The 19450-nt window shown below is 37.1% G+C and overlaps 1 protein-coding gene across 1 annotated transcript in view; it reads left to right on the forward strand.

The window, feature by feature from the left end:
- LOC150087642 (glycerophosphocholine phosphodiesterase GPCPD1-like) overlaps positions 1-19450 on the forward strand; it is a 149369-nt gene that overhangs the window by 65180 nt on the left and 64739 nt on the right. The window contains exons 7-9 of the mRNA XM_090369173.1: positions 8557-8707; positions 8815-8947; positions 12942-12996. Of these exons, the coding sequence (XP_090225299.1) occupies positions 8557-8707; positions 8815-8947; positions 12942-12996 (339 nt within the window). The remainder of the gene's footprint in view (positions 1-8556; positions 8708-8814; positions 8948-12941; positions 12997-19450) is intronic.

Raw genomic sequence — 19450 nt, forward strand, 5'->3', positions numbered from 1 at the left:
CATACACTCCCCCCCCCCACCTCCATACATGCTCTGACTACATCCATTCAAAAATCAAAATTATTTTAAAAGAGCCATTCTATGCTTGGAATATATCTCAACATTAAAATGCTGAGAAATTCGAAAGTACAACAGTATTATTCAGGGACTATACAGATATGAATTTGATTGGAAGATGTTAGCAGAAAGATTCGGAAAACAGATAGCCAGATGACGTTCCCCTGGCTCTAAACAGATAGAGAACAGCCAATCATCGCATATGAGATGTTGGGAGAACTTTAATTTAGATTACCTGTTTTCTACCCTTTCAGCAAACCAATTCCAGGTAGACACTGCTTTATGCTTTAAGTTTCTGCTAATGCAAAGTAAGATGGATTACAGTCCTGTTTGATATGTACTCTCAGATTTTTACTACCACTTTAAATTAGATGTGCTCTTCACCAAGAAATACATTCCTTTGCAATCATTTTGAAAGAGTTCTTTTTTTTAAAAAAAAAAAAAAATTTTTAGGAGCCTTTGTACACAAAACAAGATTAATTATTGTATATTTCACTATACAATACTGTATATATTGTATAAGTTGACCTTTGAAGTATAAAAATTCATATAAAATGCTAAACTTGAATTAATGTGTGTTTTTAGGGTTAAAAAGACAGGAAATAATACCAATATATTTACAATTTATTGCAAATATTTTATATACAAATATAGCATTAGCATTAGTAGAGGCATTTGATGCAAGAAAGCAAGCTTATGCAGCATCAGCCAAAAAAAAAAAAAAAAACCCACTTCACCTCTCTGTTCGTTCAAAATACCTGTCCAGCTGAGCCTTAAACTTATTTAGGCTATCAACCTCCACTACAAGGGATGGAAGTCTGTTCCACCAACCAACCACCCTCTGGCTAAAGGCAAATTTCCACATGTCTATCCTACATCTGTCTTTCCTCAATTTGAATTTATGCCCTCTCAGGTGATTATTCTGAGCTAGAGGAAAAATCCCATCAGCATTGAGCATGCTCAAACCATTCAAGGCTTTATACACCTCTATCAGATCACCTCGCTGGTGCCTAGTCTCCAGACACTAATTTGCAAAACTTAAGCCTTTCTTCGTAAGAGCACCCCTTTGTTCCATTCACTAATCTTGTTGCCCTTCTCTGTACTCGTTCCAGCAGCTCTACATTCCTTCTTGAAATGAGGCCTCCAGACCTGTATACAGTACTCTAGGTGTGGCCTGACCATTGCCTTATACAAGGGAATAATCACCTCCTTATCCCTGCTGGAAACATTCCTGTATATCATTGACAATACTCCATGAGCTACCCTTGCAGCCCGTCTGCACTGCTCAGAGAACTTCATATCTGCCTGCACAACCACCCCCCCCCCAAGTCCCTTTCATTCTCTACCACTGTCAGTGTAGTACCACAGAGTTGATACATTGCTCTGGGGTTGCTGTTTCCCCATGTGTAGTACTTTACATTTGTCAATGTTAAACTTCATTTGCCACCTCTCAGCCCATCTGCTCAACCTTTCCAGATCCTGTTGCAGCAGCAGCGTAGTGTCCTTGACAACCCTGCCAACCTTTGTATCATCTGCAAACTTGGACATTAAGCTTGATATACCATCATCAATATCATTTATAAATACAGAAAACAATAATGGACACAACACTGAGCCCTGAGGGACTCCACTAATAACATTAGTCCACGATGAGCAGTGTCCATTGATTACCACTCTCTGTCTTCTCCCCCTCAACCACCCCTTTATCCATAGCAGCAATTTGCCTCCAATGTCACACTGCTCCAATTTGTGTAGCAGTCTTCCATGTGCAACAGTATCAAAAGCCTTTCTAAGATCCAAGTATATAATATCAAAGCTATTCCCTGCATCCAGTTTTTTTGTGACTGCATCATAGTATCCAATCAAATTCGTCAGGCAAGACTTCCCCTTAACAAAACCATGCTGTGTCTGAGCTATAACTGAAGTCTTGTCTAGATGATCCTGCAGTGCTTCTTTAACCAGTGCCTGCATTAATTTTCCTGGAACAGAAGTTAAGCTCACAGGTCTATAATTACTTGGGTCAGCCTTTGATCCTCCTTTGTGAATTGGGGTCACATTTGCACATTTCCAGTCTATGGGTACCTGCCCTGAGTCCAAGGAAGCTCTCATAATTATGGCTAAGGGTTTGCTTACTTCCTTTGCTGCCTCCTTTAATATAACTGGATAGATCCCATCCACCCCGGGTGCCTTTCTTGTGTTTATCTTCAACAGTTTCTCCTCCACTTTACTCTCAGTTATTTCAAGATTCTGTAGCTTACTGCTAGAGTTGAATACACCTCTGGCATTCCCCTCGCTGAATAACTCATGTGTCGATGCAAAATATTCATTTAGTTTGTTAGCTACCTGAGCAGGATCATCAACAGTTGACCCATCAATATCAAGTGGACCAATCTGATTCATCCCCTTCCTTCTAGAGTTTACATAAGTAAAGAACTCTTTGCTGTTTTTCTTTGCATCCCTTGCCAAGGATTTCTCGTAATCTGCCTTCGCCTGCCTAACTTCCTTTGTAACTTGGTTGCATATCAACTTGTATCTATCATAGGCTTCTGTGTCATGTGTTAATTTGTAAGTATCCCATGCATTTTTCTTCTCTGCCATATGCCTCATTAGTTCATCTGACATCCATTTTGGCCTAAACCTTGAACAATATTTCTTAGTTGGTATGTAAAGCCTAGTAGCTTCCAAGATAAGTTCTTTGAATGCTTCCCATTTTGAATTTGCTGTTGGTAACATCATCAGTTGGTCCCACTGTATAGAATTTAAATACTGTCTCAGTCCATCATAGTCGCCTTTATGGAAGCAATAACCCTTCCCTTTACCCCTAATGGTAGTTACCTCTTTGAGTAAATCCCACTTCAGCACACTGTGATCACTGCCACCTAGTGGTTCATTTATCTGCAGATTCTTAATGCATGAAGAATCACTGCTGATAATCAAATCAAGAGTATTACTCCCTCTAGTTGCCTCCCGAACATGCTGATGTAGAAAACAATCATCCAATAAATCCACAAAAGCCCTGCTAGTGTGAGTGACCAGCCCCCAAATTCCAGTCAATATCTGAGAAATTAAAATCTCCCATTATAAGACTCTCTGATTTACTAGCCCACTCTATTTCCCTGTACTGTTTCTTATTATACTCATCAGAGTCATTAGGCCTATAGCACACTCCAACTCTCAATTTTGATCTCCCAATGCTTATGTCACACCAAACTGACTCAACACTGCACTGTCCAGCTATGTCGACTGGCTTCACTTCCTTAGTTTTTATGTGTTTCTTAACTAATAGCATAACCCCTCCCCCTTCCTATCCTGTCTATCCTTTCTGTAGATGTTGTACTCCCCAAATTCCAGTTCTGCATCCCTTATATCTGTGTGACACCACGTCTCTGATATCCCAACAATATCTGCCTTTGATGTTTTGAGCAATACCTCAAATTCATCAAATTTATTTACTGAACTCCTAGCATTGGTGTACATGCAAGTATACCTGCACCTGTTTCTATTCTTAGTTACCCTAACAATATACAGTTGATTCAGAAATTTAAAATCTGCCATTATCAACCCCCATGATTTCTAGCAGTTGCAAATCATTATCTTGTCTGACCTAGCTAGGTTTTAATGTGCACAGGGCAAGTGCTTTGAGTGGACCATGGTTCAAGCCTGTGTGACTGATAAATAGAGTTGATATATTCATTGTCAAAAATAATTAATTGTAAACCCCTTTGATAAAACTACTCTGATAAAACTTTGATAATACTCCGATAAAACTACTTTCTAGTAGTTTTATCGGAGTATAAACAAGAACACTTTTTTTTATCCAATGTGCTTATAATAGCTATCTGAAGTATTGAAAGAGATTCTCATAAAACAATCTAAAGGTGGATAGTCAGAGTTGAAGTAGATTGCAGGTTTTGTAAGTGTCACCTGTGGAAGGTTATGAAAGATTATATCTAACTGTTGACCTCTTCGTGTCATTAGGGTAGAGATTGTGAGAGTCCAGCATATTGATAAGGTTTAATAGGGAGGCCTTTGCATGCAGAAAACATGGGAAAGGGATATTGAAATCTCCTATGATGGTTTGAATATTAGATCTTAAATTAGTATTTAATCCATTCTGTTCGAATTTCAGAAGTATGTTCCAGAGTTAAGTAAACTTTTCAAAGTTATGTTTTAATCATTATTTCCAAGGACCAGAGTTTGCTAGTTTGAATCCTTCAGTGGCTTGTGTTAGTAGTGGCAAATGATGCAAGAAAGTAAGGTTATAAAGCATTAGCAAAAAAAAAAAAAAAAAAAATACACACTTCACCCAGCCATACACGCCAAGAATTTTTCTAGTTCTTCCTTGATTTTATTCAATCCACCCACTTCCACAACAGATGGAAGTTTTCTGACAATCAAACACTTGCTGGCTGAAGGCAAACTTCCTTATTTTTATAAATGATTACAACTCCACCCCTTCCTCAGTTATCACATTCTTTCATTTCAACATTGTATTTCAAGTTACAAAGAATGTCAGTAGACTTAATGTGGTTTAGCCATGTCTCCACAAGACAAATAATATCATGGTCTCCTGTTGATATCATTGTTCCTTTGTTATCGTGTCATGGTAGCTAATAAGGTTGATCGGGCAAAATTTTCCCTTAACAGATCTATGCTGTGATTGCTGTTTAGCTGCATTACTTCTTAAACTAGTGACCATTATTTTCCCTCAATAGAAGCTGTCAGGTTTATTGGTCTTGTAGTCTGTAGGGAGCTCTGAACCCAAAGATGGTTCATAATGATGACTGAAGGTTTGCTTAGCTCACTTCTGTTTAATATAACCAGAGATTCTGTCAACCTCAGGTACCTTATTCACTTTTAGCTTCATCAGTATTTCTTTTCCACTTTCCTCTCATTTTCACCATCCCTAAAGTTTTTTTGTGCATTAAAATGTAGATAAAAAAAAAACATTTTTCAGAAACCTAAACAGAATCATCAGTGGTTATACCATTCATATCTAGTGGACCAGTGCAGCTCATCTTTCTTCCTAGCGTTAACATAAAGATATACTCTGCTACTTTTTTTTTTCATTCTTATCCAAAGACTTCTCAATCTGGCATAACTTCTTAACACCCTTAGTAAAGGGAAGCTTATCTTATCTTCTCTTCTTATCTGCCTGGTAATCATCCCATGAATTTTTCTTCTTTGCCACTAGTGTCATCAATTCATCTGACATCCATGTAGGTCTAAATCTTGAACAGGATCTTTTAATTGATATAAAAAGCTTGGTGTCTTCTGTGCCGACATATCTGAATGCTTCCCATTTATAATTTGCATATAGTAACATTGTTAGTTGGTCCCACTGAAAAGAATTTAAACTGTCCAAGACCATTGTAGCCAACTTTATACAAGCAAAATTCCTTCCCTTTACACTTGATAGCAATTATCCCTAAGTAAATCCTACATTAATAGACTGATTACCTAGTAGTTCCTGTTGATTATCAGATCTGTTGCTTTCTGTTGTTGCATCTTTGACACGCTGGTGTAGAAAATACTTTGTATTCATCTAATGAATCCAGAATAGTTCTGTGTGAATGTCCTGCACACAGTCATTTAGTCTATAACATACACTACTCTAAATTTTGTTATCTCAGCACTTGTGTCAAATGTAATTGACTTAACATTACGCTGGCCACCCACATCCAATGATACATTTGTTATTATGCATGCACTGTTTTCCTTCATCTTTTGTGCCAGCTACTGCAGGTGTCCTTAAATGAGAGGTTACTGAAACGTTTTGAGCCTACGAAAGAAGCAAGAGAGATAAATGCATGGTATTATTCTACATAATCTCCTCCTTTAAGATGCCACCATTTTGGCAAAGCTTTAATTCCATCCTAAAAGGATTTATTTTCAATTCTTCAAAGTAATTGAATGTAGCAATGGCACACGAATCTGCAAAAATGAATCTTAGTCATCTGTATTTTTAAGTTGCAGAAGAAGTCTAGTCCTAAATCAGGTGAATAAATTAATCTCAGTACAACTACTAAAATGTAGCCTTTAAATTTACTATGAAGATTGCATTTTCTTGCGTAACATCTGACTAAAAAATCTTGACCATGTCTTCGAACCTGAAAAGTCATTTTGGGGGGGAAATAAATGGAATTATAGAATACATTGAGTGGTTAATCTATCAGTTCAACAGAGCCTTTTATTATCAGTATAACAAAAAATAAAGATGAACCTGATACAAATTCAGTGTAGGTCTAAATCCATTATCTCTACAAGGGGTTTTTTTTTTAAAAGGCCCTTTTAAGAGCTAAAATGCCATGTCAAAGAATTTGCTTTTTTTTTCTGTGTGTATGCACATGTTAAACTTGTTTTATTTTATTTATTTGCTCCAAAGCAGAATTATATTGTAAAATTGAAAGAATATTTGCATCTATAACATAAGCTGGGTAATGTATGCATTGGATTACACCTTCAGGTTTTAATTAAAAAAAAATGCTCTCTGCTCCAATTTCTATTAATTGCTGATGAGTTATCTGACTAGGTAAATAATCAAATGTATTTACCATAACCTGATGTCTTTGGATCATATTCAAGTCATAGTATTTGATTATACACAAATAAATAACCTCTAAATTAAACATAATGCATACATTTAAGGATTGTAGTCCCCCTGCTTTTTCTAGTTAAGCTCAAACTTTTCAGACACCTTTCATATATAATATACTTTGTGTACTATGTAGAGTAGAAATAAATTCTTTTAAAAAATCAAAGAATAACAGGTTCCATTGAAATTGTGTGGTAATAAATTCCTTTATATATATAAAAAAAAAAAAAAAAAAAAATCTAATGCGAAGTTTATTTTTTCCCTATCAGTCAGTAATTTCATTACTGAGGTTAACCTTTCCTCAAGATACATGTAGCAGTACTTCTAATAGTAATCATCAAATGATAACATTTTACTTTGCAAATATTGAGCTGGATTTGTTGCCCAAATCTTTTGAAACAAACTTTAATTTGAAGTTCCTTTCTTTCTTTTTCTTAGTAACCAAGATTATATTTATTGAATTTCAGAGCTCTTGCACATTTATTTTAGCTGAGTGCCAGTTGAAGCATAATTGTCAAAGACAACCTTTGAAATAGTTATAATCTTTCAGGTTTGTGATCTTATTATGAGAGTTGCAACAGGAATGAAACCATTAGAAATCACTGTCAGTAGTTGCACCACATTTCAAGTCAATAGCATTTTTTTGAAGAGGCTATTGTATTTATTTGTAGTGAAATACATAAGAGTAACTTGTAATAGCACCAACTGGAGAGATCAAAACCCCTGCTTCAAGGACTTTATGCTTTTATATATACTGTTCTGTTTCTGCTGCCCACTTATTATAAATTAAGCTCTTTATTTCAACTAAGTATTAAGCATATATGTCCATAAGCATTAGAATGTTTTCAAACACAAGATATTATGATTGTGAATGATAGGATTTTTTAAATAATTTTGAAAAACTGGATATGGGTAATTTTCCATAATTATTGGAATAATTTCCTTTCAACTTTTTACTTATGTTTTTACTTCAAAGATTAAAATATCTTATAAATCAATTCTGATTCAAACTGTCATTAGATTGATTTATCATTTTAATAAGAAACAATTAGTTTACCTAATTTGATATTGTAATTTTAGATCTTTGGTAGCCTGATGGGGTGGTTCTACATCATGGTTGAAATACAGCACTGAATCAGTGTATTCAGAATATTATACTAGTCTCTTTGTTTACTATTACAGGCAGAGTTCTGGGGGTTATAGGACAACAAGTGTCCTGTATCCCCCCCAATGAAGACTCAGGAGATAGAAAGCAGCACCCATTCCTTCAACCTGCATAGCCTTTAACCAGTCATTCTCCATTCAGATGAGATGCTCTTTGAATCTACTTAGTCAAGTGATCCAGAACTTTTGTTTAGGAAGAGTGAAGAATGGCAGGCAAGCTCCAATGCCTCAATCTTTTTATTTCAGCTTTTGATCTTCAAGTAAACTTGAACGCCATCAGTCTAAAGAAAGGTTTGGGCTTAGAGAAATGCCTGAACTTTTCCTGGGGCAAGAAGTTATTTCTGAAAATAGAAATCTTATTAAGTATTTAATAACTTTGAAAATTGATATTTTGCGTACATAAAATCATTGTTGGGGTAGAATTGTACTCTTGGCATGCTTTAGCAACTTCTAAATTTACCTAATTATTTTGTATGAATGGAAGCATTTTGATACATTATTAGATCAATTTTCTAAATTCAAAATTAAGTATGGATCTGTGTGTGTACATTTTTAGCAAAGATTGATTTTTTTTTACTAAACTAATTGTAAGCAATTAGCAAGTTAGCTTAAATTTCACTTGGTAATTTCATTGACTAAAGAAAGGTTAATGATATAAAATGGTTGTGGCTATAAAAACAGTTCATATGCAAAGTATATAGTGTACTTATTATGAACAGCTTGAAATTCCTGTTCTTTAGGCTTATATGGTGGACTTTTATACCAGCACTGAAATAACTCCTGAACATATAGGATTTTGTTATATTCTGCCTAGTAATCTGAGAGAGACTGCAGGTTCTTGTACAATGCCAATTACTGGAAATCGGCAGCAACCAATAGGGCAGCTTGCTGGTTAGTATTTTTTTTTTTTTCTTTTTTTTTTCTATATGAATTCTCAGTCATTGAGTTTTATATCAATGGAGCACTTTAATAGTATTTCATATATTATTTTCAACTAGTTGAATATCTGATTGTGAAGCCCATTAGGGGATATCCCTGTGATTGTAGCATTACTTATGCTAAGCACTGGAAGGAGACTGTTGGACTGGATGTTGGACATAGAGGAGCTGGATATTCACGAAGAACAGATAAGTAAGCATCTGTGTGTGTATGTTTTTCACTTATATTTAACTATTATACAACATTTTGGATATGCAACGTTTAAAGGCATATCAGCTATCAAGTGCCACTTAATTTTGCCATAAGTATAGTGGACCTTTGACAGATGTGTCCATTGCTATATAGTTGGAAAGACTTGAATTCCATGATATAAGGAATTAATCAGCCTTTTTCAAGCACGTTTTAGCCTGTCTCTGACAAAATGCAGATTTTCCATTTTTTGTCATCTTGAATATAGGCAAGCAGATTATCTATGCTTTACTTATGTTATATACTTTAACCTCATTGCTTGAGTTACCTTATTATTAATAGAAATAACCCAACTTAGTAATCAGTGTACTTAAGAATATTAGTTGTCTGTTTTAAATAAATTATTAGTTACTTTTTTAATTTGGTGTACTAAAAATGAATTTGAAAAGTATCATAGGTAAAATTATACATCTTAGAGGCAAAATATGGAACTTTAGCTTCACACACAGTGAGTTTCAAGGCCATTCAGATATAACCCTGCACCCAGACATTTTAATATACATGTGAAACAAGTGCTTAAAGATCATTTATAGAAGTTTAATGTTAACTGCCATAGTGTAAACAAAAAAAAAAAAAAAAAAAAAAAAAAATTCAGAAGCCTTTTATTTTATTATTTTTTGTTAGCATTATGGTGTTAATATTGAAATGATATAATGATGCAAGGAATCAGTTTTTCTGCAAAAGGAAAAAAATAAATAATTAAATATATAAGATAACCATTAAACAATGCATTCCTACTACCTGGGTAGTAGGAATGATGTATGTGTAGTAGTACCCATGCATAAACCATCTCCTTCAAGTGCCTATTTGATTCTTCCTTGAATTTTGCCAATCCCTCTGCCTTGGCCACCTTTACTGACATCTTATTCCACAACACTTACATGAAGATAAACTTCAAGATCGAGTCTACTATTGCTACCTAAGATTTTATATTTGTGCCCTCTGGTACTTTTCTTGCTGCTTGCTTACACTGCACATTGAACTTCACCTTGCTGAATTGTGATCCCTAACTCTTTCTTATCCTGAACATCTTTTAAGACTTCTCTTTTTAATGTTACTCCTGAGTTTGTTTCCCAACTGCAGTATTTTACATATGATATTATTAAACTTTAGCTGCCATTTTTAAGACCATTTTGCAATCATTCCAAATCCTTTTTGAAGTATCACATTCTGGTTCTTATTGTTAACCACCCTCTGAACATTTAAGTCATTAGCACACTTTAACAGCTTCCCCTGTATTGCCTAATCAATATCATTTAGGAAGATAAACTGGGGGTACTAAGCCAAAGCACTGATCTCTAAGGAATTCCACTTGCTACTCCAGTCCACTTGAAGAATACACATTTATGACCACCTTCTATCCTTTTACCATCCTCTAATCCATGATGGATCTTCCCTGTTATCCTCACCTGTTCTAATTTATACAATAACCACTTATGAAGTTATTGTATAATATAATTGTACCATGACATCTAAAAAATATTGAAACTAAATTCATATTTGAGTCTGCAGGGCCATCTAGAACTCTTTTACATTAAAGAATATGCTATCTGTGACACTATAATGACCTATGACATTATTTGTTGTGAGGTCTAATTCTTAAACGAAAACAACAAACATTTTGTGTAATTTTTTTAGGTACTTTTCTTTGAGGTTAATCTCTGTTAAATAGTGATTAACCCTCCATTTTATGTGTACCTCAATTAAAATTAAGCCTTTTTTTTTAATTTCTTTAATTCATTGACATGCAAAAATACCCAGCCTATTATGCAACTTTTTGTCAGGCAGCTCAGAGGCAAGTTCCTTTATATATCACATGGATAAATTGTCTCAGAGTAACTTAAATTATTTTGGAAAAAAAAGTTCTTGTTAAAATTTAAATTTTTGACACATTTCCAATGAAAGCATGAACTATATTTTGCTACATGGCAATGGGATTGAAAACATTCCATAGTCAAAATTTAGAGATCCAAACATAGCTTTAAACCATGCAAAGTTTGGTTTTACTGGTTCCTGTGTGTTTAAAATACCCAAAGGAACAGCCGAACTAAAATATAAGATACAATATTGTTCAAGTTTACAAAATAATTCCTCTAAACGTACTTGATTTTTGTAATCATCAGGAGTAATTTTGAAGTTAACAGCAACATTACTAAGCGTTCATTGACACTGCCCAATTTTCCACTCATTAGCATTAGTAGAGGCATTTGATGCAAGAAAGCAAGCTTATGCAGCATCAGCCAAAAAAAAAAAAAAAAAACCACTTCCACTTCACCTCTGTTCATTTGAAATACCTGTCCAGCTGAGCCTTAAACTTATTTAGGCTATCAACTTCCACGACAAGGGATGGAAGTCTGTTCCACCAACCAACCAACCACCCGCTGGCTAAAGGCAAATTTCCGCACATCTATCCTACATCTATATTTCCTCAATTTGAATTTATTCCCTCTCAGGTGATTATTCTGAGCAAGAGGAAGAATCCCATCAGCATTGAGCATGCTCAAACCATTCAAGGCTTTATCACCTCTATCAGATCACCTCACTGGTGCCTAGTCTCCAGACACTGTAATTTGCCAAACTTAAGACTTTCTTTGTAAGAGCACCCCTTTGTTCCATTCACTAATCTTGTTGCCCTTCTCTGTACTCATTCCAGCAGCTCTACATCCTTCTTGAAATTTGGCCTCCAGACCTGTATACAGTACTCTAGGTGTGACTTGACCATTGCCTTATACAAGGGAATAATCACCTCCTTATCCCTGCTAGAAAAATTCCTATATATCACTGACAATACACCATGAGCTACTCTTGCAGGCTGTCTGCACTGCTCAGAAAACTTCATATATGCCTGCACAACCACCCCAAGGTCCCTTTCATTCTCTACCACTGTCAGTGTAGTACCACAGAGTTGATACGTTGCTCTGGGGTTGCTGTTTCCCATATGTACTTTACATTTGTCAACGTTAAACTTCATTTGCTACCTCTCAGCCCATCTGCTCAACCTTTCCAGATCCTGTTGCAGCAGCATAGTGTCAGTAGTGCCCTTGACAACCCTGCCAACCTTCGTATCGTCTGCAAACTTGGATATTAAGCTTGATATACCATCATCAATATCATTTATAAATACAGAAAACAATAATGGGCCCAACACTGAACCCTGAGGGACTCCACTAATAATATTAGTCCACGATGAGCAGTGTCCAGTGATTACCATTCTATCTTCTCCCCCTCAACCACCCCTTTAATAGAATTTAGAAATAGCCAATTAATAGAATTAATTGGCTTAGTTTTGTAGACTAAGCCAATTAAATTGATAAACTGGTCAATATCACAGTCTTTCATTTAGTTCTAAGCTGTCTGTACTGCCTCAGTATTAATCTAGTGAAACACTTACACAATGTGTTGCTTAAACAGCAACAGAGGGTGCAAAAGGTTCTGTTAAATGGATATATACTTAACTCTCTTTTCATGCTCTTTGAAGGTTGAAAAAGAACTTTGCTTTGTTTCAACCTTGTATTCAACGTGGATAGTGCTATTCGTAACTGCATGTAAAACATTTGAACTTATTTTTGCTTTGAACACCTTGTGTCTGTTTCTCAAATTTTTCTGCCTAATTTCACATTAAGCCATAACTGACATCAAAGATCATTATATAACATATAGTAATCTAATTACAAAAAATTAATAGTTACAGATAGATGATGGTTTACTAGATACCAAAATCTTGTATTTATTTCCATTTTTATTAATTTTATTTTTTTATTCTTCTAATGGTAACTAGATATGGATAGCAAAATATTAGTTTAGTGTGGCAAAATAATGACTTTTTTTTCTTGCACAGGAAAACTTAAGATGTAAAATGTTAAATTAGTTTTACTGTATTATAACTAGTTCTAAATATTCTGTATTTGGAGATCTAATGTGTCTAATTTTTCTTTAGGGTTGAAAATGTCCTAGAAAATACAGTAGCTTCTTTCAATTATGCAGCAAAGCATGTGAGTATATTTTCATTTTGCATATTGCTTTTACATATTAGAGTAATAGACTAAAAAAAAAAATTATAAGAGACCGAGGTAATTTCAAAAATTGGAAATAAAAATGACATGTAGTAAAATTCCATTACACTGAAAACTTCTTAAACAAAAATTTTACTTTTTGTAATCACATTTCCACAATTGCAAATCCTCCACACATGTATGCCATACTTTGTTGAGGGAGGGGACCTAATTTAATTCCAAAATATACAGCATTTACATTTTTCACAAATGATTTTATATCCTGCCTTTGTTTTATCATAACATAGTTACTTCAAATGAGCAAAATATATTTGGATTGTTTGCACAATGAATTGCCATTGTCAAAGACAGAATATGAAAATCACATTAGAAGCAGATACTAGTTAGCATGCCTGCACTAAAAAAACAACATGGAAGAAACACTTCACAGGTTTATATAGCTATCTGACTTGTGGGGTCGTGACACATCTGAACATGTCTGAACAATTCGGCCCTGGAAAGATTGTGCAAGGCTCAAGGGATAGAATTTTTTTCAGCCTGGTCTGTACTTGTTAACAGGAGAGACTGCTTCTACAGGGATGAGCAGCAGCTTGGAAAATAAGATTCAGGATATTTCAGAGACTGCTGGGAGTCATTGGGGTACAAGTAAACACATGGGTTGTGTTAGGGTAGCTAAGAAAAAGAACAGGTGCGTGTATACTTGCGTGTACACCAATGCTAGGAGTGTGGTAAATAAATTTGATGAATTTGAGGTATTACTCAAAGCATCAAAGGTGGATATTGTTGGGATATCAGAGACATGGTGTCACACAGATATAAGTAATGCAGAACTGGAATTTGGTGAGTACAACGTCTACAGAACGGATAGACAGAATAGGAAGGGAGGAGGGGTTATGCTATTAGTTTTAGAAACACAAAATCCAAGGAAGTGAAGCCAGTCGACATCGCTGGACAGTGCAGTGTCGAGTCAATTTGGTGTGACATAAGCATTGGGAGATCAAAATTGAGAGTAGGAGTGTGCTATAGGCCTAATGACTCTGAGTATAATAAGAAACTGTACAAGGAAATAGTGGACCAGTAAATCAGAGAGTCTTATAATGGGGTATTTTAATTTCCCAGATATTGACTGGAATTTGTGGGTTGGTCACTCACACAGTAGCAAGGCTTTTGTGGATTTATTGGATGATTGTTTTCTAAATCAGCATGTTCGGGAGGCAACTAGAAGGAGCAATACTCTTGATTTGATTATCAGTAGTGATTCTTCATGCATTAAGAATCTGCAGATACAGGAACCAGTAGGTGGCAGTGATCACAGTGTGCCGAAGCAAACTCAAAATGGGAAGCATTCAAAGAACTTATCTTGGAAGCTACTAGGCTTTACATACCAACTAAGAAAACAAGGTTCAGGCCTAAATGGATGTCAGATGAACTAATGAGACATATGGCAGAGAAGAAAAATGCATGGGATACATATAAATTAACATGTGACACAGAAGCCTATGATAGATACAAGTTGATCTGTAACCAAGTTACAAAGGAGGTTAGGCAGGCGAAGGCAGATTACGAGAAATCTTTGGCAAGGGATGCAAAGAAAAACAGCAACGAGTTCTTTACTTATGTAAACTCTAGAAGGAAGGGGATGAATCAGATTGGCCCACTTGATATCGATGGTTCAACTGTTCATGGTCCTGCTCAGGTAGCTAACAAACTAAATCAAAATTTTGCATCTACATTCACACATGATGAGTTATTCAGGAAGGGGAATGCCATAGTTGAAGTAAACACTGGCAGTGATCTAGATGATCTTGTAATAATTGAGAGTAAAGTGGAGGAGAAATTGTTGAAGATAAATACAAGAAAGGCACCTGGGGTGGAAGGGATCTATCCAGTTATATTAAAGGAGGCAGCAAAGGAAGTAAGCAATCTGTTAGCCATAATTATGAGAGTTTCCTTGGACTCAGGGGAGGTACCCACAGACTGGAGATGTGCAAATGTAACCCCAATTCACAAAGGAGGATCAAAGGCTGACACAAGTAATTATAGACCTGTGAGTTTAGCTTCTGTTCCAGGAAAATTAATGGAAGCACTGGTTAAAGAAGCACTGCAGGATCATCTTGACAAGAATTCAGTTATAGCTCAGACACAGTATGGTTTTGTTAAGGGAAGGTCTTGCCTGACCAATTTGATTGGATACTATGATGCAGTCACAAAAGAACTGGACGCAGGGAATAGGTTTGATATTATATACTTGGATCTTAGAAAGGCTTTTGATACTGTTGCACATGGAAGACTGCTACACAAATTGGAGCAGTGTGACATTGGAGGCAAATTGCTGCTATGGATAAAAGGGTGGTTGAGGGGGAGAAGACAGAGAGTGGTAATCAATGGACACTGCTCATCGTGGACTAATGTTATTAGTGGAGTCCCTCAGGGCTCAGTGTTGGGTCCATTATTGTTTTCTGTATTTATAAATGATATTGATGATGGTATATCAAGCTTAATGTCCAAGTTTGCAGACAATACAAAGGTTGGCAGGGTTGTTAAGGACGCTACTGACACTATGCTGCTGCAACAGGATCTGGAAAGGCTGAGCAGATGGGCTGAGAGGTGGCAAATGAAGTTTAACATTGACAAATGTAAAGTACTACATATGGGAAACAGCAACTCCAGAGCAATGTATCAACTCTGTGGTACTACACTGACAGTGGTAGAGAATAAAAAGGACCTGGGGGTAATTGTACAGGCAGATATGAAGTTCTCTGAGCAGTGCAGATGGGTTGCAAGAGTAGCTCATGGTGTCTTATCAATGATATACAGGAATTTTTCTAGCAGGGATAGGGAGGTGATTATTCCTTTGTATAAGGCAATGGTCAGGCCGCACTTTGAGTACTGTATACAGGTCTGGAGGCCTCATTTCAAGAAGGACGTAGAGCTGCTGGAACGAGTACAGAGGAGGGCAACAAGGTTAGTGAACGGAACCGAAGAGTTGCTCTTACGAAGAAAGGCTTAAGTTTTGCAAATTAGTGTCTGGAGACTAGGCACCGGCGAAGTGATCTGATAGAGGTGTACAAAGCCTTGAATGGTTTGAGCATGCTCAATGCTGATGGGATACTGCCTCTTGCTCAGAATAATCACCTGAGAGGGCATAAATTCAAATTGAGGAAAGACAGATGTAGGATAGATGTGTGGAAATTTGCCTTTAGCCAGTGGGTAGCTGGTTGGTGGAACAGACTTCCATCCCTTGTTGTGGAAGTTGATAGCCTAAATAAATTTAAGGCTCAGCTGGACAGGTATTTCGAACGAACGGAGGAGTGAAGTGGAAGGGTTTTTTTTTTTTTTTTTTTTTGGCTGATGCTGCATAAGCTTGCTTTCTTGCATCATATGCCTATGCTAATGCTAAACATATCTGGATACACCTATACCTGTCAGTCACAAAGAAAGTAGTGTGCACATTACATGTACATGAATTAGTAAAAAATTCAGAGCTACAGGGCTCAATAACTTCAACGATTTTTTAATATATTAAAAAGTAAGATTACCTCAATTTTTTTCATGGAATGCTTCCAGTCAATTCTCTCTCATATGTGACGAATAAAATAAGATGAAAAAAGTGAAACAAATTAATGAATTCCCTCACTCATAGAGATACGACCAAATCCGATGCGCAATGGAATCGAAAGCCGAGAGCCCCAGCCCGACCCCGAAACACATCAAACCACCGCAGCAAGACCATGAATACTCATGGTCTTACATAGAACTGTCCGATATTATACTCTATCATATCGGACAGTTCTGTGTATCTGAAAGTTCTACTTACAGGGTGATAAACTGGTCTGTATTCATCATTCCGCGTACACAAACTCGGCATAGTCGTTGTTTCAAGTGCTCCTAATAATCAGTTGTATTTTTAAATATAAGTTAATGAGTAGTTTTACACATGTACTAGGGCAACAGCCAAGTGTTTTTATGTCTCCTGAGGTCAAAATCTTCATGTTCTGTACCTTTTAATGCTTCCAACAATCCTTTTAGTTAAATCGAAGCAGGCACCTTTCTGCTGCAGAAGCTTGCCATTCCTACAGCTTGGAAAAATTTGCTTACTCATTACAGTCTATGACCACTGTCAAGGTCAGGAAGGGGTGATAATCTCCCCATAGGGTGAAGTGTCTTTCAGCATATGTCATAAAGTACTGTTTTTTAAACTTTTATTCTTCCCACGAAGTTAAGTCTTGCTATACCCGTGGTGACATGGTGCAGAAGCAATCTGAAATGGCAGAAAATGCTCACAATCCACAAATTGCTGGATCAAGTGCAGTGGCCCCTGTAGGCTTGTTTTTTGTGAGACCTATTGTCTTAAAAAACTTCGCTCGTGCCTCAGCCCAGAGGTGATCACGATGACAATGTGCTACATGCCGTAGGCACAAAGTAAATGCCACAGAATCAAGGGCAAGGGATAGCGTCTCCCCTTCCCCACCTCCATCGCCAGCAGGCTACTCCGGCAAAGTTGACTGCAGGTCACCTAATGCAAGCATGTCAGACTCCGCCACAGTTCTATGCCAAAATGCTCAGGCGCAAACTGATCAGGTCCTAGAGCAGCATGAGGATCTCGTGTCAGAATTGTAGTAAAATGGGCAAGAAGTTTATCTTATTTGAAAATATTCTGAGAAAGCTCTGCTACAGAGAGAGAGAATACAACCCTAACAGAGTCAATACATAGGCTGGAAGACCTACAACATTCTAAGCACCAGTCTGTGTCCTTGCTGCTGGAATCCATCAGTAAACCCATCCAGGATACAGACTCCTTACCCACACAAATGGTTTCTGACTCCTGCATCGTGCGGCCCCCAACAGAGCCGTTACCTGCAAATCTTTCGCCTTCATCCCCTGCCCCGGAATTTGCAAAAGCATGGGGGAAGAAATCAGCAATAAGCAGAAGTAATGTGCCTCCCAAGCAAGGCAAGGCTAGTCTTAGCAGAGAAACCTTTGTAAGCTGAGCAAGATCAGAATTGTGAAGCTGTTATTGGCTCTAACCCTAACCCACTAGGTATTAAAATCGTGCAACATAGAGGAAGGAGGTCTAAACCATCCAGCATATTTATAAGTTGACTATCCCTAGAAACAACGGTGGAACAAATTAAAACCCTTCTGAATCAACTAGACATACCTGGTACCCCCATCAGGGTTCCCACCAGGCATCCAAGCTATGCCTCTTTCCGGATCAAGATCAAAGATCCTATTATAGAAAGGTATCTAAACACAGATATCTGGCCTGCAGGTCTCCTGGTGATGCCATCTTTTGGTGACCATAATGTGCAACCAGGGATACATGCTGTCTCGAGACCAGAGGTGGGCAGGGTACATCTCTCTGCATAGCTAGGCAGCAAACCAGACTGTACCTTTCAACCTAATGAAAGAAGAGCAGCCACTGTGCTGACTAAATCCTGCAATCATCTTGTCAAGTCTGATAATCAGATACAAGTGCATATTTACTAGTAGGGTGGGTCCTAGTGCCACACCCTCCTCAAGAGGAATCCACCTCCAATCAGCCACCATCCTCAGGGAAAGGAACCCTAGAAACTTAATCCAGATCAAGCCTGTCAACAATAAACATGTGAAATGCTTCATGCAGAACATCAGGAGCCTGAAGAACAAGCTCAAAGCCCTTATTGAAACCTGGCTTCATGATGACGTGGACATATTGCCTTTAACCACCAACATCGGTTATCAGTCTGTTCTGGCGAACAGGAAAGATATTAAAGGAGGCATAGTCTTAATCTGCCAAAGGCAACAGTTCCCTCTGATCAAGGTTTGTGCATATCCTGGTAATGATTTTGAGGCTGCACTGGGCTGCTATCTAGTCGATGGACTGCAGTTTACTTACTCCCACCTGTTGCAGACCAATGCATTACTAATTTTTCTGCTTGGCTCCTGACTTCTATCAAGTGCAACCAGAAAGTAATAATTCTTGGAGACTTCAATCTGCCCCTGCCTGCTGCATCAAAGCTACTCGATCAGTTAATTTCAGATCTGTTGAGTCCCAACATCCATTGCATCTGTTTTCCCCCCTCTCGAAGAGAAGCCACATTACAGAGAATCTTTTCCAGCCATGGGAGTGTTGAAGCTGCAATCAGTTCTAATTCGGCATTTCCCTCTGACCACAGGCCAATTGAAGCATTCTCTCGTCCTGTTTAAAGAATGCTATAACCAACCAAACCAATCAACCTCGATTTGAAAAGATCAGGAAAACTGTATATGATCCAAAATACCTAAAAATTGAAACGGCAATGGATCTCTTTAGGCTCTACCCCTGGTGAACTCTCAGTGAAATAGATATAGAGGAAGCTTCGTTTTGGCTTCAGAAATGGTTCTTTCATTGCTAGAGTGACCATGTCAAGAGTTTGCGTCATCTGCCCACACTCGAAGCAGTGGTGGTCCA

The sequence above is a fragment of the Mastigoproctus giganteus genome, chromosome 3 (genome assembly GCF_048544385.1).
Source record: "Mastigoproctus giganteus isolate SK-2022 chromosome 3, ASM4854438v1, whole genome shotgun sequence".
NCBI classification, from domain to species: Eukaryota; Metazoa; Arthropoda; class Arachnida; order Uropygi; family Thelyphonidae; genus Mastigoproctus; species Mastigoproctus giganteus.